Source organism: Sphaerodactylus townsendi, linkage group LG04, assembly GCF_021028975.2.
Source record: "Sphaerodactylus townsendi isolate TG3544 linkage group LG04, MPM_Stown_v2.3, whole genome shotgun sequence".
Classification (NCBI taxonomy): Eukaryota; Metazoa; Chordata; class Lepidosauria; order Squamata; family Sphaerodactylidae; genus Sphaerodactylus; species Sphaerodactylus townsendi.
The window spans coordinates 18,323,767-18,347,222 of record NC_059428.1 but is presented as its reverse complement, the minus strand read 5'-3'; the positions used below and the strand labels follow the sequence as shown (position 1 = coordinate 18,347,222).

General features: G+C 45.0%; 1 protein-coding gene across 5 annotated transcripts in view; it reads right to left on the bottom strand.

Moving 5' to 3' along the window:
- FAT3 (FAT atypical cadherin 3) overlaps positions 1–23,456 on the bottom strand; it is a 484,297-nt gene that overhangs the window by 297,600 nt on the left and 163,241 nt on the right. For all 5 annotated transcript variants that reach the window (XM_048492351.1, XM_048492353.1, XM_048492352.1 and 2 more), the window contains exon 3: positions 1,230–1,544. In XM_048492351.1, coding sequence (XP_048348308.1) covers positions 1,230–1,544 — 315 coding nt within the window. The remainder of the gene's footprint in view (positions 1–1,229; positions 1,545–23,456) is intronic.

Genomic DNA, 23,456 nt, shown 5'->3' with positions numbered 1-23,456 from the left:
GGATTCCATTGCGCACATTCTCCTCCACTGCCCACTTTACCAGAAACCAAGATCCAGCTTATTAGTACAAATCATTGACTCTATGAAAACCCTTACAGAGCTTGATAAAGTAAATATGCTCTTAAACTGTAATGACCTTGACTGTTGTCTTGCAGTGGCAAAGTTTCTGGCTGAGGTTTGTGAACTGAACTTATGATCCAGTGTGAAGTTTTATCTAGTAATTTTAACTGTATTTATATTGTATGTTCTGTATGCCAATAAAGGCTTATTGAAAAATGTAGTTTTCATTGCCTTCGGTTTTCATAGGTTTCGGTTTTCATTGATTTTTTTCAGGGAAAAATTTGCCTCGGTTTTCATTGATTTGCCTCGGTTTTCACCGATTTGCAGTAAGGTCCATGGGGTTTGTGGAGAAAAATCACCCGGACAAAGCTGTTGCAGGCCATGTCTGCAACGTGTTCAATGACAATGTCTTGCCCCATTTCAGACAAATCTTAAAGAGGCATCAGAAACAGACCTCTTTGGACAGCTTTCTGGTGCGACATTGGTCCACTGGCTCTGAAGCTGGTCCCAGTGTTATTGTTTGTTACTGTTTTCAGCTTTAAACACTATGTGTATTCACCCAAAATGTGTTTTTGGTATGTTTTTTGGAGTGCCTAGAACGGATTAATTGGATTTACATTGATTCCTATGGAAAAGTTTGCCTCGGTTTTCATCGGTTTCAGTTTTCATCGATTCTTTTTGGACGGATTACCAACAAAAGCCGAGGTTCCACTGTATTTCCGCAAATTTATTTCCCGCCCACCACCAGTGTCCCTGGGTAATATATAATCATAAAAGCAAACTAAAAGTACAATTATACAAAATAGCATTGTAACATTATTTTAAAAATTATATAAAATGCAATTATAAAACAAATCAAAAAACCGGGAGAGAGCTGGTACAGATCCCAAGAAGCAAAAAGGGAGTATAAGGAGTGGAGCAGGGAGGTGTCACCTAGAAAGGGTCGGCCATATGCCTGGGTACAGAGGGTGGTCTCAGCCATGCGCCTAAATTCCTGCAGAGTGGGCACCTGGCGGACCTCCAGGGTTATGGATAACAGAGAGCTAGCACTGAGCCATCATCGGACCTTAGTGGATTCCAAAGAAGGCAGCACAACATTTGCAATAAAACCCTGTCATCAGTGTATACAAACAACATTTTTGATAGTTCGCATAAAGTCATCCCCTTACCTGTTTTTGGATTGATGACGAAGAAATTCTGGGGATTCCCACTCGTGATTCGATAGCTCATCTTCTCGTTTGTGGTGGAATCGGGATCCAGAGCCTGGATCTGGATAACTGATACATCCTTGGGGGAGTTTTCCAGAACTGACGGGTAGTAAATGGGTTCCGAAGTTAACGGGGCATTGTCGTTCACATCTTCCACTTCGATGTAGACTTCAACGGTGGTGTAAAGAGGCACGACACCTCTGTCCGTTGCGTAAATGGTTAGCCAGTAAGACTGGGTTGTCTCTCGATCCAGGATATCTGCAGTATATATAACGCCTGTAAGAGGAAATGCAGAAAGATTCAGGCTACTGGGGAAAAAACACATAGGCAAAAAGAGATTTCTCATGGGAAAGTGCGAAGAATCTACAAGTAAATTTTTGATGCCATAGCAAGATATTAGATACCAACAGCCAGAACTACCATCAAATGAGTATACGAACATCAAGCATTCTTTAGCTGAACAGACCAGTCATATACATCCCTCCTCTCTGTTTTCTTCACTAGTTTTCCTAAGCTTCTTCACCTTATCATCAGTCTCCATCCTTTGCTAATATTCTTGGTGAAGGAAAGTACCATAAAGTTACAGACAACTTACAGTGAACCCTCCAGGAGTTTTCAAGGTAACAAGTAAACAGACAGCTTGCCATTGGCTGCCTCGGCATAGCAACTCTTGACTTCATTGGTGGTCTCCCATCCAAGTACTAACCAGGACTGACTCCACTTAGCTTCCAAACAAGATCAAGCCAGCCTGGGACATCCACATCAGGGTGCTATACTCTGTCTCAACTGAAGATGCTGGTATAGTCAGTTGAGGTGCAGCAGTTGGGAAAAATGTATGCTTCCACATTAGAATATAGTCCCAAATAAATATGACAATTATCACTCATTTTTACATGCTGCCTTTGTCAAACCATTATTTTGTGTATTATTGAACATGGTACTTTGATAGAAGAACATTTATAGTTCATTGAACAACTATAATCAAACTTTCAAATGGATGAGGGGAATAAGGCTAGGTAGGCACTAGGACCCAGGCAGAGTGGAGGAGGAGGAGGAGGAGGAGGAGGAGGAGGAGGAGGAGGAGAAGAAGAAGAAGAAGAAGAAGAAGAAGAACTAGAAGAAGAAGAAGAAGAAGAAGAAGAAGAAGAAGAAGAAGAAGAAGAAGAAGAAGAAGAAGAAGAAGAAGAAGAAGAAGAAGAATTTGGATTCATACCCCACCTTTCTCTCCTGTAAGAAGACTCAAGGTGGCTTACAAGTTCCTTTCCCTTCCTCTCCCCACAACAGTGTGTGAGGTAGGTGGGGCTGAGCGAGGTCTGAACAAACTGTGACTAGCCCAAGGTCACCCAGCAGGAATGTAGGAGTACAGGAAGCCATCTGGTTCACCAGATAAGCCTCTGCCACTCATGTGGCAGAGTGAGGAATCAAACCCGGTTCCTCCAGATTAGAATCCAACTGCTCTTAACCACTATACCACATGGGCTCTCTACAACAAAGAAGGTCCATCGTGTCAAGTTCTGGGGCAGAGTTATAAATAATCTACTAATGTCTTTTTGCGAGACAAAGTACAACCCTTCCAGCACCCTACAAATGTCTACCGATTTCCCATGCATGCCTACAACATGTACACATTACGAAATCTGTCAGTATTGTACGTTATCATGCATGACAATCCACACACGAGATGTACACGGGTTGCTACATAGAAGTGCTTCCCGTTCAAGAGTTTTGTGGACTTTGAAAACTTAACTGAAAGCTTCGTTCCAGTTCACAGTCCAGAGCCATTTCAGACCTATTCCCTGCTCATACTGAAATTGGAGGTCACACTGCAGACTGACTTCAATGAAATGTGCAATGAAGATAGTGGCATGAATCTAACCTCTCCGGTCCTGCCCGCGGTCAAAAGCACCATAGCGATTATTGACTGGTATAGACACTGTTAAGCATACAGTCATAATCCGTGCCAAGTCGCACTTCTAAAGCCAGCGAGTTCAACTGTTTAATCTCACCGTCCTTTATTTTGTGTCACCCTAATCCATCATTAAAATTCAGGGATGAAACATCTTGAAAGAGATAGCCCGGGGTTGAATAGTAGAGATATATTAGGAAAGAAACTGCAGGGCAAAATGGGAGGAAAATAAAGTTGAATTTTAGCTTCCTGTGCTGGTTAAAGAGTTCTAAGTACTTCAATTTGTCGTTCACAGGAGAAAGGTTTGGCTCTCGGGTACAAGCTAATAGAGTATTTTTTTACTCCCACTGTACTATCCTGTGAACACTTCCCCGGAACTGCCTGAAGTTTTACGCAAGGTTTGAGAAGACTGTTGACGCTACTGGCAATACTGATTAGAGATTACAACCGGATGTTCGTGGCAAAAATCATAAATGTAAGACTCTTCTGGGGTCACAAACCAGAAGACAATTTTAAAGATTTCTACAAGAAGCGCTGAGAGCTTTACTGACATACTTCAGATTCAAGAGGAAAAGTATTTTTATCCTTCTTTTTTTAAAAAAACTTCATTTACTGTGAACTGTAACTTTCTAGATAACTTTATCCTGTTGGGCAAAGTGTTTTATTTATTTATTGCTTAGATTTGTATACCGGCCTCTCCTTTTTGATATCAGGGCGGTTTCCAGCGCCTGATCAAACAGCATTGTAGACATCATAAATAATGTAAAACCTACGTTTCACAATGGATACAAAAGTTAAAACTAAACAATTAAAGACAACGCAGGTTCAGATTATATATGTGTCCCTCATTCTACCAACAGTTGTAGCCTCAAACTAGAATGGGATTTCAGCAGCCTTGGGGAAGATGGGAGAAAATGGAAAAGAAGGGAGGACGGCAAAAAGTGGGAGGGGAAAACGATAAGGGGAAAGGGAGGGGAGAACCGGGGCCAGCTGATGTGCCACCTTAGCTGCCTCAACCATATGCCTGGGGGAAAGGCTCTGTCTTACAAGCCCTGCAGGACTGCATTAAATCCCACAGGGGTCTTGTCTTTCCCAAATAGAGCATTCCAACAGATAGGGGCCAAAGCCAAAAAGGTCCTGGCCAAAGCCAGACAGATTTGTCCTGGCCCAGGGAATACTAACATACTTGTCCATACTGGTTCTGGTGGGTTTTCCGGGCTGTGTGGCCGTGGTCTGGTGGATATGAACTTGTCCATAGTTTGTCCATATTTTAAAGCTGATTTGTGGTTATCTGTTTTACTTTTTATGCAAATGATCCCATTTTTTTTCAAAAAGAAAAACCTGAAGGAATATTAATGCTTAAACAAAATAAAACAACAACAACAACAAACATTCCCTATATATTGAAACCATGAGACTTGTCTTCCAGAATAATCCCAGATAGGTCTACACAAGTCTACAAGTAAGACTACAAGTCTACATAAGTCTACAAGACTACATAAGTCTACAAGTCTGTAAGTATCAGTCTACATAAGCAAAATTAAACAGGAGTCCAGCGACACCATGAAGAGGAAGTCCATCGCAGCCAGCGTAATCTTGCACGAGTCAGAGCTCACCTCAGGAGCAATCTTGAGCAGTTCTACTCCAAAGGAAGACTTGTTTTATTTAATGGGGCTACTGCCACAGAAGTGTTTTTTACGACTGCATCCTTTATCAGCTCTGGCTCACGAGATATGCTAGAATAATTTTTTTTAGTCTTCCAAGGTGCCACTAGACTCCTGTTTTATTAAACTAATGGATTTGTAATGCTGTCCAAAAGCAGATAGAGCATGTACTTGGCCTGTCTCAGTGCTTGGTAATTTAATGTGGAGTAAAAGTGACTTCCCAGTTCTGATCTCACTGTTACTGATGTGGATTATGTAAGTGTAAAAGTATAAGTAAAAGGTCATTATTGACACATGAGGTGATGTCACATTCCGACGTTTACTAGACAGACTATGTTTATCGGGTGCTTTTTAAAAAAAAATTTTTTTATTGTATTATTTGAATATTCCATTTTATATTAATACCCTTCTTCATTCGTTTTCAAACAATATATTTTCCCCTTTTTCCCCTCCCCCCTGTATTTTCTTCATAGTTTTATCAAACAAACAGCAGTAAGCTCATTCTTTGTAATCTCTTCTCCCATATCTCCTCATTGACTCCAGCTTCTTTCATCCAGTCCGCATATATTGTCCATATCTTCAAAATTTCGCCCTGTTTATCTTGCCACTGTTTATTTTTCGTAATTATTTCGAAAATGTCCAGTGTCACTTGTTCCCAGATATATTCCAACCATTTCTGGATTGTCCATTTTTTCTTTTCTTTCCAGCCTAAAGCTATTGTTGCATGTGCTGCTTTGATCATTATTTTATACATGTAGCTATATTTTTTACCTACCCTTCTATCCTCCATTACACCCATGAACATTAAATCATTATTTATCCCAATATTAATCTTCACCAGTTTCTCGACATATAACATTATGGTTGTCCAAATTTTTTCCACTTCTATACATTCTGTCCACGTATGGCTATAATATGCCTCCCGATCTCCGCAGTGCCAGCATTTAGGACTAAGTCCTTTAATCATATATGCTAGTTGTTTTGGTGTTCTATACCATTTCAATATCACTTTTCTTTCCAACTCCATATATTTCTCAATCTTTGTTTATCGGGTGCTTTGCCACTGTCTTCCCCAGTCATCTATATTTTACCCCCAGCAAGATGAGTGCTCATTTTACCAACCTTGGAAGGATGGAAGGCTGAGTCAACCTTGAGCCGACTACCTGAAACTGACTTCTGTTGGGATCAAACTCAGGTCGTGAGTAGAGCATTGACTGCAGTTCTGCAGCTTACCACTTGGCTCCACGAGGCTCTTATGTGGATTAGAACTTGGCGTTTCACTCTCGTAAACTGAAAGGGTAACACTTGGAAGTCAACTCAGACAGAAAATTTCACAGGCTTCGCTGAGCTTCCAAATAGTACCAGCCCTGGGTCATTCAGATCGCTTAGAAAGGAAAATAGATGCCGTACTTTCTTACCACTGAGGATTTTTTTCCCCATCAAGTCACAGTTGACTTATGGCAACACAGAAGGGTTTTCAAGGCTAGGCAGGGGCGGAGCGAGGGGGAACTGTGCCCGGGGTATGCGCCGCTGCCATGCCCCATCTGCCCTGCCCCAGAACGCCCCCTCCATGCCCTCGTTACACCCCCACAGGGGCGCGTGTCCAGTGCGTCGCGCAACCCCGCCCCCTTTCCGCTATGCCACTGAGTCTAGAGACGTCCAGAGGTGGTTTGCCATTTTCTACCTCCACATCACATCCCTGGTATTTCTTGGAGTTCTCCCATCCAAAATACCCAGTTAACCAGCAGTCCACTCAGTTTGTTAACAGAAAGGTGGATTTAAGACGGATATTTGATTGCAGCTCTCAACCACAAACCCCAAGTTCTTCACACAAGGGGGAGTTAAGGGAGTGTCTCAGACACATTCCAAGGGAAGATAAAGTTTAAAATTTACGACTGCTCTTACAACCACTCCGCAACTCAGAGGCCATCTTGCTTGTCCTCTGAAGGTTTATCCCCCTCCCATCCAAAATACTTGGCAGGATTGAGGCCGAGGCTGGTGTGTGACTGGTCCAAGTCCACCCAGTAAGCTTCATGGCAGAGTGGGGATTCGAACCCAGGTTTCTCAGAACCTAGTCTGACACCTTAGCCACTACACCAGTGATGGTGAACCTCTGGCACGGGTGCCAGAGGTGGCACTCGGAGCCCTCTCTGTGGGCACACACACACAGAGTTCGTCATGTGGGGTGGCAGAAAATCACCCACACACACACACATCTAAGCTTGCCTGGGCCACTGAGCATGATGTGCGCGCACCGTGGTGAGTAGGGAGGACTTGGCTGGCGGGCCTGGTGCCTGTGCTCCAGGTGGCTGCTGCCTGGGGAGGGGGGGTGCGGGGCGCAGAGGAGGCAGAGATGCTAGCGAGGCATAAAGTGGTGTGCATGGGACTTGCTGGAGGCTAGAGCAGGCTGGCCCCTGCTCGAGCGGGTGGGGCAGAGGAAGAGGGAACCAACCGTTTTTTTCTAAACTAAAACCTCAGCATTCAGGTTAAATTGCCAAGTTGGCACTTTGTGATAATTTTTTAAAAACAGTTTATTGGTAGTTCATTATCATATAATTCATAATACAATCTTTTATAAGCAATTAAGCAAGAGATCGCAAGAGAAGAGAAAGAGAGAGAGAAAGAGAAAGAGAAAGAGAAAGAGAAGGAAGGAAGGAAGGAAGGAAGGAAGGAAGGAAGGAAGGAAGGAAGGAAGGAAGGAAGGAAGGAAGGAAGGAAGGAAGGAAGGAAGGAAGGAAGGAAGGAAGGAAGGAAGGAAGGAACTTTGCGATAAGTAAGTGGGGTTTGAGTTGCAATTTGGGCACTCGGTCTCAAAAAGGTTCGCCATCACTGCACTATACCATACTGGCTCTCCTTTTCTATAGTGTTTAGTGAGCATTTCCATTTAACCACAACTGACAATTGATTTAAACACAACTGACATAGAAACAATAATCGACTTTAGCAGTTATATTTATATCAAAATGTCTTAGTATGGTCAGGCAAAAAGGTGGCTGTGGTTTCACGTGGCAAAGAACTATGTCAGAAACAGGAATTTCAATTCAAAATAGCATGAGTTTGACATTCAGCCGATGCCCGGAAACAAGTTATTCTAAAAATCACTAGGAAGAAAAATTCAGTCAGATGTCCTGGAATATTAAAAGTGATTAATGGAATCAGATGTCCTGGAATTCCAGATGTCCTGGAATATAAAAGTGATTAAAAGTGAATAATATACCATATTATTGAGTTAGGACTTGGAGGTATCATTAGTCCTGGAAATTTTCCACGCCGGTTTCCAGTGTATAGATGCTGAGTAAGCACAGAGATGACATACAGAGAAAATGTTGGGGAAACTTGAAAGCAGCAGAAAACGAGGAAGACCTTGAATGAGATGTAGAGGATGAGATGTAGACTGTAGAGGAAGCTACAACCATCAGTTTGTAAGACTTGAGCAGGGCTGTTAACCAGAGGATATTTTGGCGTTCATTCACTCATAGCATCACTATGGGTCAAAAGTGACTTGATGGCACTTGGAACACATACACACAACACATACACACAGGGAGCTACAACAAGCAACACAAAACCTCTCAGTCTCATCGAGGATCTTGGCCTCACACTTCTCGCCAAAACTGCTGTGGGGGCAAAATGTGAATGGCTGTGGAAAATTATTGCTACGGTTGTCCTAGAAAACATATCAAGCGTATATATCCCCATGGGAGTGTTGTTCATCTAAGACAGTGATGGCGAACCTTTTCGAGACCGAGTGCCCAAACTGCAACCCAAAACTCACTTATTTATCGCCAAGTGCCAACATGGCAATTTAACCTGAATACTGAGGTTTTAGTTTAGAAAAAAATGGTTGGCTCTAAAGTGCGCGTGAGTCGGGAGTAAGCTTGGTGGTAGTCGGTGGCTTTGTTCTGAAGCAACCATGCAATGTTTCAAGTGGGTGAATCACAACCCTAGGAGGATTTACTTAGAAGCAAGCCCCATTGCCAGCAAACTCCCAGGTAAAGGATCGCAATTTAGTTCTTCCTATGAAAATCAGTGAGGTTTAATCAGGGAGGTTTACCTACACTGCTTCCCCAAAACTAGATCTGAAGTTTAATGCAAATAATCTCCCTAAAATAATTACACTAATTACACTGAGGGCCTGTCGGGGGGGAAAGGGGAGAGGTGTGGGGGGAGAGGGATGCTCCTCTCCCTTTCCTGTCAGTCGGTCAGGGGAAGGGGGAGGGGAGATGATGGCACGCGTGCCCACAGAGAGGGCTCTGAGTGCCGCCTCTGGCACCCGTGCCATAGGTTCGCCATCACAGATCTAAGACATGAGCTGTGTTTCTTAAAATTCTTCTATCTGGTCTACTGTTGACTGTCCAAAAGAAGTATAGGTGAATTATGTTTTGAGTTGTGAGGTAGAAACACCCTGAACATCAAAAGAGGAAGAGCATCCCGTGAGTGAAAAAAAGCTGTGATAAATGGGTGTTCCAGGAATATAAATACATGAAACAACACCAAAAAAAAAAAAAAGGTAAGTAAGAAATCAGGTAAGTAAGAAAGGTAAGTAAGAAATCATAAAAGTGGCAAACCAGAAGGCGATCCATCAAAAGAAGGGTTGGTACTACCAAATAACAACAACCACAAATTCCAGGTCTGAGACTGACCTCGGTTAATATGATGGACAGGGTGAAGTGCTGGAAAATAATCTGCCCGTTATTATAGAAACAGCTGATAGAAATACTTTTAGCAATATTTTTAAGTTCACGGAATCTGCATATATATATGAGTTAGGATCTAAATTTGGGCTCTGAGGCAATCAAAAGCAGGACAAAGCCACAGGCTGCCAAATCCATATCAATGTCTTTTAGAAGAACCTTCATCCCAGAGACCTTGAGGTAAGAGCTGTAACTAGCTGTAGTCTGAAGTACTGAAGGTATGTCAAGTAAGAAAAAATGGCGAGGTTCCCACACTCCAGTCAAGCCTAACCAATGAAGAGTCATCATACATCCGGCCCATTACAAAAGTTATGTTGCACACCCATATCCCCCCTACAGCAGTGGTGGGATCCAAAAATTTTTGTAACAGGTTCCCATGGTGGTGGACTTCAAACTGCAGCGTAGCGCCAATGGGGCTGGGCGGGGCACGACAGGGGCGGGGCATTCCTGGGCAGGGCTGTGGCAAGGACGCAGCCGCTGTGCTGGTCCTTGGGCGGGAAACGAATGCACGCAGGCGCAGGCTGCCACGCACACCGGTGCACCTCCTGCTAAACTGCTTCAAGTTCTATGCGCTACTGCTGAGAGGAGGGGCGTAACTAAGGCAAAAATCACGTGGCAAAATCACCAATTAGTAACCCCCCTCACGGCACACACAAATAATTAGTAACCTACTCTCGGGAACCTGTGAGAACCTGCTGGATCCCACCTCTGCCCTACAGTCCAAAATAATTATATGAAGCCTGCCTGGTGGCCTTGGGCCACTCACAGTTCTCTCAGAACTCAGCCCACAGGGCTTGGCAAACTACCTCCAAATGCCTCTTGCCTTGGCAATCCTACGGGGTTGCCATAAATCAGCAATGGCTTGACGGCACTTTCTCAAATAACATTTGAAACAAAAAAAATCTTGAAAATACTGTATACGTCAACAGCATAAGATATTTTCCCAATGCTTCCTGAAAGCTCCTCAGACTTCTTCATGCTACCCATTTGGAATCAACCTTGGAATGTTCTGTAAGACAAGGTTTTTCTCGCTCGAAATGAGAAAATATTTCACTGGAGGGTTTTTTTCAGCACTCTTCCAAATTCCCCCATTGTTCCATAGGGGGGGAAAGTCCACAAACCTTTTCATGATATTCATTTTGAGCGCGTAAAACCTCATCCTTAGAAACATTCCAATTACTCTAAAAGAGAAAGTGTCACACAGAAGTTTCTTTTCAGAATTGCCTTCAATTTTTCTGTCAGAAAAAAAGGGGAGGGGGGAAAGACCTGGGGTGGGAACCAGACCCAACCCCAGATATTTTCTGTTTCTCCTCCAGGTCTCACATCTCTACACTGGGCATGTCAAAACTGTCTTTGCGCTTAGCGTAAGGCTTTCAGCCTTGACCTGGATGGCCCAGGCCAGTGGTGGTGAACCTATGGTGCTCCAGATGTTCATGGACTACAATTCCCATCAGCCCCTGTCAGCATGGCCGTGCTGGCAAGGGCTGATGGGAATTGTAGTCCATGAACATCTGGAGTCCTATAGGCTTGCACCCACGGGCCCAGGCTAACCTGAGCTCATCACATTAAGGATAAGCAGGTCAACCCTGCCAAGTATTTGGATTGGAGACCTTCAAGGAATACCAGGATCTGGACATAGAGACAGGCAATGATCAACCACTTCTGCTAGTCTCTTACCTTGAAAACTCTACTGGATTTCCATAAGTTGACTGTGACTTCACAGCAGTGGCAGAGCCCCAAGAGGGCGGAGGGTGCACAACGCACTGGGCGTGCGCCCCTGCGGAGGCGTGGCGGGGGCACAGGGTGCACATGTGCTCGGGGCACAGTTCCCCCTTGCTCCGCCTCTGCTCGACAGCATTACGCACATAAGGATTTGATTCTGAGACCCAAGCCACCTAAATACAACGCTTCTTTATAAAAACAATCTGCAAATACTTGATAGATAGAACTATACTACAGGCTTGCTCGTGAGGGGGAAAAAATTGTAAATTATACCTGAATTGGTAGGGGGTAATTATGCTTTAGGCAATTACACTATATACAAAATAAGCTGCTGGCACATTAAGAAATCCACAATCTAAATTTCATAAAATGTGTGACTTTTCCTCTCTTATTTCCCCCAGTGGTTCATCTAAAATTGGCCATCCAGACAAAACATCTTTCATCTATTCCAAAACTCCACCTCATAATTGATCTGTAACATACCCATGCTAAGAATGCTGGGGGAAAAATGTCTCTTTGTGGGGGTGCAAAACCTAACGGTACAGTCTATTTATCTCTGATTAAAACCCTATGCATATTTATAAGAAAATTCAAAACACCCTTAAGGTTCTTGGCCGTGTGCCAACGAAGCTTTTAATGATGGGGATATTTGGTAGCGTGGATCTACATTCTGTTTCATGTAAAGCCGGGTTTTTCCGCTTCCCTTTAGTTTAGTTAGGATTAGCGATTCTGCAAACATCTGATTTTTCTGCTCCCCAAACAAACACCACATATTTACTAGCCCAAAGCAGAACGGGCCCATCATCATGGATACACGCTAGTACACGTCTATGAATCACTGAGGTCATAAAGGTTCCCTCTAACCATTTATCTGTGGCCCCTTCCTGCCTCATATAAGAACATAAGAACATAAGAACTAGCCTGCTGGATCAGACCAGAGTCCATCTAGTCCAGCACTCTGCTACTCGCAGTGGCCCACCAGGTGCCTTTGGGAGCTCACATGCAGGAGGTGAAAGCAATGGCCTTCTGCGGCTGTTGCTCCCAAGCACCTGGACTGTTAAGGCATTTGCAATCTCAGATCAAGGAGGATCAAGATTGGTAGCCATAAATCGACTTCTCCTCCATAAATCTGTCCAAGCCCCTTTTAAAGCTATCCAGGTTAGTGGCCATCACCACCTCCTGTGGCAGCATATTCCAAACACCAATCACACGTTGCGTGAAGAAGTGTTTCCTTTTATTAGTCCTAATTCTTCCCCCCCAGCATTTTCAATGAATGCCCCCTGGTTCTAGTATTGTGAGAAAGAGAGAAAAAATTCTCTCTGTCCACATTTTCTACCCCATGCATAATTTTATAGACTTCAATCATATCCCCCCTCAGACGCCTCCGCTCCAAACTAAAGAGTCCCAAACGCTGCAGCCTCTCCTCATAGGGAAGGTGCTCCAGTCCCTCAATCATCCTCGTTGCCCTTCTCTGCACTTTTTCTATCTCTTCGATATCCTTTTTGAGATGGTGGTAGAATGTGGGCTTGCTGACAGCGGAGGAATCCTGCCGGCCCCTGATTTCAGACTGCTGTGAGTGGGGGATGTGCTTCGTGAACTCATCTGGAATGGTGGGCATCTTCCAATGCTGTTACCGTACTAGGAGTGATGGAGTCAGCCAAAGAGAGCTTAAGAAAGGTTTGGGCTCTGCCTGGTCCTCTGAAGGGGTCTCTGTTGGTGCATCGTCAGTTGGGTCCTCCAGCCGATTCTGCACCTGCTGTGCCTGCAGGCCAGATGTCTTGCTTCATTAAGTCTCTTGCGATGATGATATCATCAGACACAGCAGAGCGGGGCCCTCACTGGCATGCAGCCTGCTAGGGCCTTCAATACCCTAACACAGTGGTGGCGAACCATATGATTGCATAAATTGCTCCTAGAAAGCTTGGTGGCCCCGTTGGCTCAGTTATTTACTGCACGTGCCTGAGGTTGAAGGACTATTCCACAGTGAAGTTATTAACGCCATTGGTGTTGGGTACAAATCCTAAATCTGTGACTTCTTCCATCAGATCCGTGGGAGAAAAAAAAAGGGTTGTTTGTGCTACACAAGCTGTTGTGTGGTTCAGCCAACTGCACATGCAATGCGAAACAGTAATTTGGTACTGGATTAGCCTGACTAATTTTTGAACGGAGAATGATGCACAATTAAACCGAGTGCACGTGTGATGTGAAACGACAAATTTGAATCTCCATTGCGGGGCTTTCCAGTGGGTTTCGTTCTAAACAATGAAGTCCTAAGAGCATACAGTGTGCTACGACGATGCAGAAATCTGCTTTCGGCTAACCTCGTTGCAAATAGAAAGGGTCTCTCTTTGGGAAGACAGACAAAAAAACCCACAGAACAATAAACTCTTCATCTCTCTCGACAGGCCAGCTGTTCTAAAAATATGCAAGCAGTCTCAATTTAATGCTACAAAAATGTCAACATCAGCAATCCAGGAGCCAAATGTGGAACACTGACTGGTACAAATCAGACAAATTAGCAGGAAGATCTCTCAGTTTGTATAATTAATTCTGATTAACAAATGCTGGATGCAGGGAGTATGTTGAAGCCGACCACTTCTATTACTCAGCACTCAGTCTTTGAAGAAGAACGTAAGGGTGAGCATAAGAAGGAGGGAGGTGGCTGTGGCTCAGTAGCACAGGGTCTGTTCAGCATGCAGATGGTCCCAGGTTCAATTCCCGGCATCTCCGGTTGAAAAAAAGAAGATAATGTAGTAGGAGAGCCAGCGTGGTATAGTGGTTAAGGTGCTGGGCTAGGATCTGGAAAACCATCTTTGAATCCCCACTCTGCCATTGAAACTTACTAGGTGACACTGGGCCAGTCATACACTCTCAGCCCTGAGCCTAGCATGTGGATGGGAGACCTCCAAGGACTACCAGGGTTGTTATGCAGAGGAAAGAGTTGGCAAACCACTCTGAATGTGGATGGGAGACCTCCAAGGACTACCAGGGTTGTTATGCAGAGGAAAGAATTGGCAAACCACTCTGAATGTGGATGGGAGACCTCCAAGGAATACCAGGGTTGTTATGCAGAGGAAAGAGATGGCAAACCACCTCTGAATGTGGATGGGAGACCTCCAAGGAATACCAGGGTTGTTATGCAGAGGAACGAGATGGCAAACCACTCTGAATGTGGATGGGAGACCTCCAAGGAATACCAGGGTTGTTATGCAGAGGAAAGCGATGGCAAACCACCTCTGAATGTCTCTTGCCTTGAAAATCCTACAGGGTCACTACGAGTCAATGACTTTACAGCACTCTCCACCACCAATGGGAAAAACTTGGTCCACCCACACTTATTAAACTTGGTTTTGTATATGCATAATTGTGCTCTGTCAAATTGCAACAGACGCATGGTGACCCCCCCCCCCCCCCGGCCTATGAGGTCTTCAAATCAAGAAATCTGCAGAAGTGGTTTGCCATTGCTTGCCTCTATCTAGCACCCCTAGTCTTCTCTGGTGGGCCCTCATCTAAATACTAACTAGGGCCAACCCTGCTGAGCTTCCAAACTCTGATAAGATTGAGTTCGACAGGACTACAAGGCTGCTGGGTTTTGTACATACACACAACAAGACTGAAGGGAAAAGGCCAACAGGAAAGTCCACAACCTACCTGAACGACTGTGTTTCACAATTTGTGATTCTGTTTGTGTGGTACATGAAAAGAATAGCAACAATACTGCAGCACTAGAACTGTTTTTAACCTGCCAACAACGACGCAGGACGAGGGGTACGAGCAGTACGAGGAGGAATGTGACAGTGGACATCAGGTGGCCCCCTCCTTCCTGAGTTTTCACCATAATGTGTGTGCATATGTGCAATCGGTTTCAAGATGAACAAACTCCTACACACTTTTGCCTAATTGTTCCCTTCCAAAAATGCAATTCTGTCAGCCTGGCTGTACCATTTCGTTAAAAGTGGGAAACTATCCTGGGGCCACCGACAGGATACATCCTTTTAATCAAGTTTCCCTCAGTCTTATCTCGTAAGATGTTCCGGATTGTTTTCCAATTTCCATTTCCAGTCCTCCCATTCAACGACTGTAACCTTGTGACCTCCATTTACTACACTACATTTATCTCAGTTCCTAATTGAGATGTAGTGCACCCTATTGCCCACCACTGAGCTCCTGATACAACCGCTGTGGGGAAATAAGACTCATTTTTAGAGAGTTCAGTTGGGAGAAGCCATGACAATTATGGATATATTTGTGAGTCTTTTAAAAAATACACCTTTTCTTTTCAAATCGTAGAATCATAGAGTTGGAAGAGACCCCAAGGGCCATCAAATCCAACCCCCTGTCATGCAGGAACACACAATCAAAGCACTCCCGGCATATGATCATCCAGCCTCTGTTTAAAAATCTCCAAAGAAGGAGACTCCACCACTCTCCGAGGCAGTGAATTCCACTGTCGAACAGCCCTTACTGTCAGGAAGTTTTTCTAACATTTAGGTGGAATCTCTTTTCCTCCATCTTGAATCCATTACTCCGTGTCCTAGTCTCTGAAGCGGCAGAAAACAAGCTTGCTCCCTCTTCGACATGGCATCCCTTCAAATATTTAAACATATCATGTCTCTCTTTAACCTTCTTTTCTCCAGACTAAACATCCCCAGTTCCCTAAGACTCTTTTGTAGGGCATGGATTCCAGACCTTTTACCATTTTGGTTGCCCTCCTCTGGACACGTTCCAGCTTGTCAATATCCTTCTTAAACTCCAGTGCCCAGAACTGAACACAGTACTCTAGGTGAGGTCTGACCAATGCAGAGTACAGTGGTACAATTACTTCCCTCAATCTAGACCAGCGGTAGGGAACCTTTAACACTCAAAGAGCCATTTGGACCCGTTTTCCACGGGAAAAGAAAGCACTTGGAGCCGCAAATAATTTTTGACATTTAAAATAAAGATAACACTATATATATATAGGGTTTTTTTTAACCTTTTACTCCGCTCATTCTGAGAAGCGCATGGATGCGCCCGCCCTGCTGCCTGCAGGGTGGGCAAGGATGAAGTGCCCACCCCACTCCAACGGGGTGGGCAAGAGGGGAAGCCCACGGTGCGGCCCAGCCAACCGTGGGCAGTTGGTGCGCCCGCCCTGCTGCCTGCAGGGCGGGCAAGGATGGGGCCGGTGACTCGGCTCGTGGAGCCACAGTGCAAGGGCAGAAGAGCCGCATGCAGCTCTCGAGCCGCAGGCTCCCTACCCCTGATCTAGACACTATACTCTTATTGATGCATTCCAGAATTGCATTGGCTTTCTTGGCTGCCATATCACACTGCTGACTCATGTTCAGTTTGTGGTCTATTAAGACTCCCAGATCCCTTTCACATGTATTGTCAAGTCAGGTGTCACCCATCCTATATCTGTGCATTTAATTTTTTCTGCCTAAGTGTAGAATCTTACATTTGTCTCTGGTGAAATTCATTTTGTTAGTTCTGGCCCCGCTCTCTAATCTGTCCAGATCATTTCGAATCCTGCCTCCAGGGTATTAACTACCCCTCCTAATTTGGTATCATCTGCAAATTTGATTAACATGCCCTCTGTTTCATTATCCAAGTCATCGATAACAATATTGAATAGCACGGGGCCCAGGAGAGAACCCTGTGGCACTCCACTATTCACTTCTCTCCAGGATGAAAATGAGCCATTGATGAGCACTCTTTGTGTTCGGCCAGTCAACCAATTACAGATCCATCTAACAGTTGCAATTGTCTAGTCCACATCTTTCCAGCTTACTTGCAAGAATATGGGGCACGTCTAAGGCCTTGCTAAAATCAAGGCATGCTACGTCCACAGCATCCCCTTCATCTACCAAGTTTGTCACTCTATCAAAAAAAAGATAAGATTAGATTGGCATGGCTTGTTCTTGAGAAACCCATGTTGATTTTCAGCGGCCACATTATTTCCTTCCAAGTGTTGACAGACTGTCTTCTTAATGATCTGCTCTAGAATCTTTCCTGGTATTGAGGTCAGGCTGACTGGGCAATAGTTGCTCGGGCCCTCTTTTATCCCCTTTTTGAAGATGGGGACATTATCTGCATAAGCCTTGCTGATGCCGGCCACGACACTTTCAAGAACATTGGCATTCACGGCATGCGTGTTCTTTCAACATGCACGCTACCCATCAAGCATCTGGTGCCAGGCAATTAAAATGCCAGTTCCATTAGGTGGCACCGAGCGTTGTGAATTAACTGAAACATCTGCTAATTCTTACAACAGGCAGCCAAAACAAGCCAAAGGAGACAAAACAAACACATACACACACACACACGCACGCACGCATACCCCTACTCATAGATTACCAACTTTGGCACGGGGGAACACTCCAGAACGTAAGATCAGTGCAAAGATCTCACACGTCATTAACCAGCAAGCTTAACCGAGCAACTGCATAAACATGCCCCCAACAATTGTGCTGGGGTCCCACGTGAAAAATAGGGCAGGAAGACTGACTAAACAGGATAAGCAAGTGTGCCACAGTGCTTTGCAACGCTCTGGCGGAACTGGCCGATGGGTAAATCTCTCTCCGCTTCTTGTTTAGCAGGCAAAGAAGTGGAGCATTAATAACAGACATGCTAAATGTGTAGGAGGTAAAAGAGACATTAAGTACATGAAGTATAACAAGTATACACAGGCAGCTTTTTTTTTTCTCTTTAATTTCCCGGTGATACAACAGAGGCTTTATTCTTAATTCGGCTATAAATATTTGTGAGGGGCTTTTAAAACATTAATAGGTAAAGATAATCAGGCATTCACACGACTTCCTGCAGAGTGACAATATCGAGCCACTACTTTAAAGCCATTTGCAAACAGAGCACACCGTCTCTGCAATTTTGCTGCTTGCCCATTGAGCAGTCTCTTCTTTGAGCAGCGGTACAGCCACAAAAGACGACTAGGATTGCAAATGGTTCAGCAGCCCGTCTGGGACATGATCGTCATGCGGTGCATTTGGCGGCGAGTGCTATTTTTAAGTATTTTGTATAGCAAAGATGCAAACTTTATTTTCAGAACGGGAAGGCGAAGTTCCGTGCATCTGCCTGGAAGAACTGGATTCTGGTATGAAATCCTTTTGCCCCTGTTCTGATGTCAGTAGGCCAGTGAGTTTTCCTAAAGCACTCTGCACATGCTCAAAAGCATATATTTTAATGACGACTGAAGTAAATCACAACATCGGGTAGAGCAGCCTTACTGAAGCTGATCGGGTGCTTGGATCTCTGCCTGACTTAGAACACACAAAGATGAATGAAAAGGCAGGATATTTAAGGACTAAATCAGACAAGATGGCATTCCCACTGCTACCACGAGGACGCCACTACTATTTAAAAATGCTGTTCGTTAAAAAGGGCTGATCTTTAGGTCCGCGACATGGCATTCTTGTCCTCCACCCATGTCTTTTCAAGTGCCGAAACAGCAGCTGGGAGTGAGCAGATGCAGCTATTTTGGCAATTGACAAGACACTGGAGGCAGACAAGAACATCTTAGCCCACTGCACCATTTTTAAATTTTAAAGGGGCCACGGTGTCCATCACATTTAGTTGGCACCAAGTCAGCTGGGGGAAGCATCCAAAGCCGCTTTACAACCAACCCAAGATCAGTATTGTCTACTACAGGCTGACCAGACGTCCCGCTTTTGGCGGGACAGTCCCGCCTTCAAACAACTTGTCCCGCGTCCCAAGGGTTATTTAAATTGTCCCGATTTTTGGGAGGCTGCCGCACTGCCTTCTGGGGTGCAAGGCAGTGTGGCAGCCTCCCGCCCGCATGGCCGCAGGAGCACGGCATTCTGGGGCTTGCCGTTTCCCGCCCTGTCGCAGGTTGCAAACAGAAAACTGTGGGTGTACATCTGGGAGGCACAAAACTCCTATGGCATGAGTGACACAAAGTTCTCTGAGAGCCAGTGTGGTGTAGTGGTTAAGAGCAGGTGGATTCTAATCCGGAGAACCAGGTTTGATTCCCCACTTTTCCACCGGAGTGGCAGAGGCTTATCTGCTGAACCAGATATGTTTCAGCTCTCCTACATTCCTGCTGGGTGACTTTGGGCTAGTCAAAGTTCTTCGGAACTCTCCCAGCACCACCTACCTCAAAAGGTGTCTGTTGTGGGGAGAGGAAGGGAAAGGAGCTTGTAAGAGTTTTAAAGGAGAGAAAGATGGGGTATAAATTCAAACAACAACTCTTCTTCTTCTTCACTGGTAGGGAACTTCCACGCAGTTGTGAGGGAGGGTTAAAGGGACTATTGAATATTTATTTTCAATCCCTTAATTAATAATTTCTTTCTCACAATACTAGAACCAGGGGGCATTCATTGAAAATGCTGGGGGGAAGAATTAGGACTAATAAAAGGAAACACTTCTTCACACAACGTGTGATTGGTGTTTGGAATATGCTGCCACAGGAGGTGGTGATGGCCACTAACCTGGATAGCTTTAAAAAGGGCTTGGACAGATTTATGGAGGAGAAGTCGATCTATGGTTACCAATCTTGATCCTCCTTGATCTGAGGTTGCAAATGCCTTAGCAGACCAGGTGCTCAGGAGCAGCAACAGCAGCAGAAGGCCCTTGCTTTCACATCCTGCATGTGAGCTCCCAAAGGCACCTGGTGGGCCACTGCGAGTAGCAGAGTGCTGGACTAGATGGACTCTGGTCTGATCCAGCAGGCTAGTTCTTGTGTTCTTAATAATCCCTAAAATAGAGTTTGCCTTTTATTTTCACCACTGCCGCACCCTGGGTTGACACTTTCATTGAGCTATCTACTATACCCCCAAGATCTTTCTCCTTCTGAGTCTCAGCAAGTTCACAATATACATGTTGGGATTTTTTGTCCCAATGAGCATCACCTGTCGTGAGCTGGACACCCCCCCCCCCCACGTGATAAAATGGGCTTTGGCTTACAAAGACTTATACCATTATACATCTCAAAGCATTGTGCGGGTCTTTGTTGCTTTGGCTACACGACTTCATTCAGAGGTAGAACGAAACAGAAAACAACATGATCAGTAGTTGAAATAACTACTAACATAACTTTGTGGAAAGGTGGAAAAGAGAACTTAGCCAATAAATGGGCAAGGGAAAAAACCACACAATTAAGTATTGATTAGAAGAGATCGATTGGGAGAAATAACAGCAGAGGACCGATGGAGTGGAAACCTCATCCAGATTGCACTGCTGTGAAGCCGTCTGGAAAGGAAGCCGCCCAAGAGAGGTGAGCGGGGAAGTAACATATTGAACTGTCTCTTACCTGGTGGCAGCAAAGCTCTCCTCTGAAGGTCCCAAAGCAAGAGTGGGTAAATTATCATTTTTCTCTCCTAGCCCATCCTGACGTTTTGTCATTTAATTAAAGAGGTAATGAATTGCTCTGGAGTTACTTTTCAAATGGGCTGCGCGACTGTTAAAATTTAGACTGATGTTGTGTAAACATTTTTCGGGTCTCTCAGGCAGAATGATGTCTGAGAAGATTCAAAGAAGGTTTTGCCGCTTTCCATAAATGTGGGTAAATAACTGCTGAGACAGGAAAGGACTGCCTTCGTGATTATTCTAAGAACGTTACAGAATAGGGGCCCAGTCAAAGGGAGATTCTTTCTATGCTTAGTGAACTGGGCATCACCTGATGAGAAGCTGGGCCACGTCACTGCTTTCGAACTGAGCTTTCCTTGTGGTTTACTTGCTTACCCAGACATTCCACAAGCCCGCGTGGTATAGTGGTTAAGAGCAGGTGCGCTCTAATCTGAAGAACCGGGTTTGATTCCCAGCTCTGCCACTTGAGCTGTGGAGGCTTTATCTGGTGATCAGATTAGCTTGTGCACTCCGACACATGGAAGCTGAGTGACCTTGGGCTAGTCACAGTTCTTCGGAGCTCTCTCAGCCCCACCCACCTCACAAGGTGTTTGTTGTTGGGGGGGGGGGGTCAGGGAAAGGAAATTGTAAGCTCCTTTAAGTCTCCTTACAGGAGAGAAAGAGGGGATATAAACCCAAACTCTTCTTCTTTTGGGGGGACAGCTTGATCACACACACACACCCACAACAACAACAACATGACGTAACATATAACTACAACTTCCACAGTCTCCACCATGACCCCCAACCTTTTTGAACCTGAAGGCACATTTGGAATTCTAATACCTCACTGAAGGAGTAGCAATAAAATGGCTGCCGCAGGAGGCATAGCCAGACATAAAATGCTTGCGTTTAACTTTGCGAGTTCTCATTAGAGACTGAATTGGTTAGATCAGTGATGGCGAACCTATGGCACGGGTGCCAGAGGTGGCACTCGGAGCCCTCTCTGTGGGCACGCGCACACAGAGTTCATCATGTGGGGGGGCCAGAAAATCACACACACACATTCCACACACATCTAGACTGACCTGGGCCACTGAGCACAACGTGCGCGCACCGCGCTGAGGAGGACTCGGCTGGCGGGCCTGGTGCCTGTGCTCCGGGTGGCTGCTGCCCGGGGGGGGGGGCGCAGAGGAGGCAGAGATGCTAGAGAAGCACAGAGCGGTGCGCGTGGAACTTGCTGGAGGCTAGAGCAGGCTGGCCCCTGCTCGAGCAGGAGGGGCAGAGGAAGAGGGAGCCAACCCTTTTTTTTCTAAACTAAAACCTCAGCATTCAGGTTAAATTGTTGGGTTGGCACTGTAAAGGATTCAATGGTGTTGAGGAGAAGGGCAGCCGCTTGGCCTTGAGTACATTCCACAGCCCGGGCGATGGGCCAGCTTCTCCGGCGGAGACCTTATCTCTGCGAGGGAGATGAGACCTCCGTTCCCATGGGAATCCGGGAGGGGGGATGAGGTGGACAGAGTTATAACCTGTGTTTCTGGCGGGAGATCTTATTCCTGCCACTGCGTGTACTTGAGCTTTCTAAGATGTCTGAATAAACGGTCTTTTACACCAAAGAGCCTTTTATTTCTGCTTCTATGAAATTCCTTACAGGCACTTTGCGATAAATAAATGGGGTTTGGGTTGCAGTTTGGGCACTCCGTCTCAAAAAGGTTCACCATCACTGGGTTAGGTGGTGGAAAGTCTCCATTTGCTTCTCTCCCAAAGCATATTCCTTGTGCATGAATTTATATAAGGTGTGTTCTTAGACAATTAGTCTAAGAACACTTCAGTAACACAATGTAGATTTTTATGTTGTAGGGTCAGCTGCTTCCAAAGCAACATTAGATTGTCAAATCTCCAGTGATCAATCAGAAGTCTTGCTTCCTAAAACACTAGCCAGAAAGGATGTCATAGGTCACATAACACCCACAGGAACCATGTTGGGGACCTCTAACATGGGATATGACAAGCTACGCCTCAATACTGTTGGTGTCATTGATATGCTGGCATATGACACTTAAGCTCGTGAGTCCTCCTGGATGCGAACATGGAGGTTCATCTTCCCTGCCCAACCATCCGTCCATTCCTTCACCATTCATCTTGTTAGGTCTAAGTTTTGTTTGTATTATTGTTCCCCAGGACATCCTTGAGATATATGGGCTGCCTTATGCTCAGTCACAGAAACCACTTCTGAGGTGATTCAGACATCAATCACCAGTGACATTCATCATCTGGTTTTTTTTTTAATATGCCTGTTTCCAGAATTTATGCAACGCAACACGGTTTCCCAACAGCTTGTCATTGTTAATTAGTAATTTTTTTTTTAAAAAAAAACCCTCCACAACAGACCTGGAATATAGGATGTCTGCACAATTCAAAACAAAACAAAATTACGCTTTTTACATTCAATGGCACAAATTCCCTGGTGGGAAATCCCCTGTAACATATTACGCTTGCTGAGAACTATAGAGTACCGCCACTAAATAGCCAGTTCAAAGATAAGAGCATCGACTTTGGGTGGAAGAGTCCCATTTTGATGGTTACTAAAATGAGCAGGGATCTAAAGCAGTGGTGGCAAACCTATGGCACGGGTGCCAGAGGTGGCACTCAGAGCCCTCTCTGTGGGCACACGGCACAGAGTTTGTCATGTGGGGGAGCGGAAAGTGGGCCCCCCACGCACACATACCTAAGCAGGCCTTGCTTCTGAGTAAACCCTCCTAGGGTCATGATTCATCTGTTCGAAGCGTTGCGCGGTTGCTTCACCAAGCTTACTCCCGAGTAAAGCGTGCATCAGAGCAAACCATTTTTTTCTAAACTAAAACCTCAGTATTGAGGTTGAATTGCCATGTTGGCACTTTGC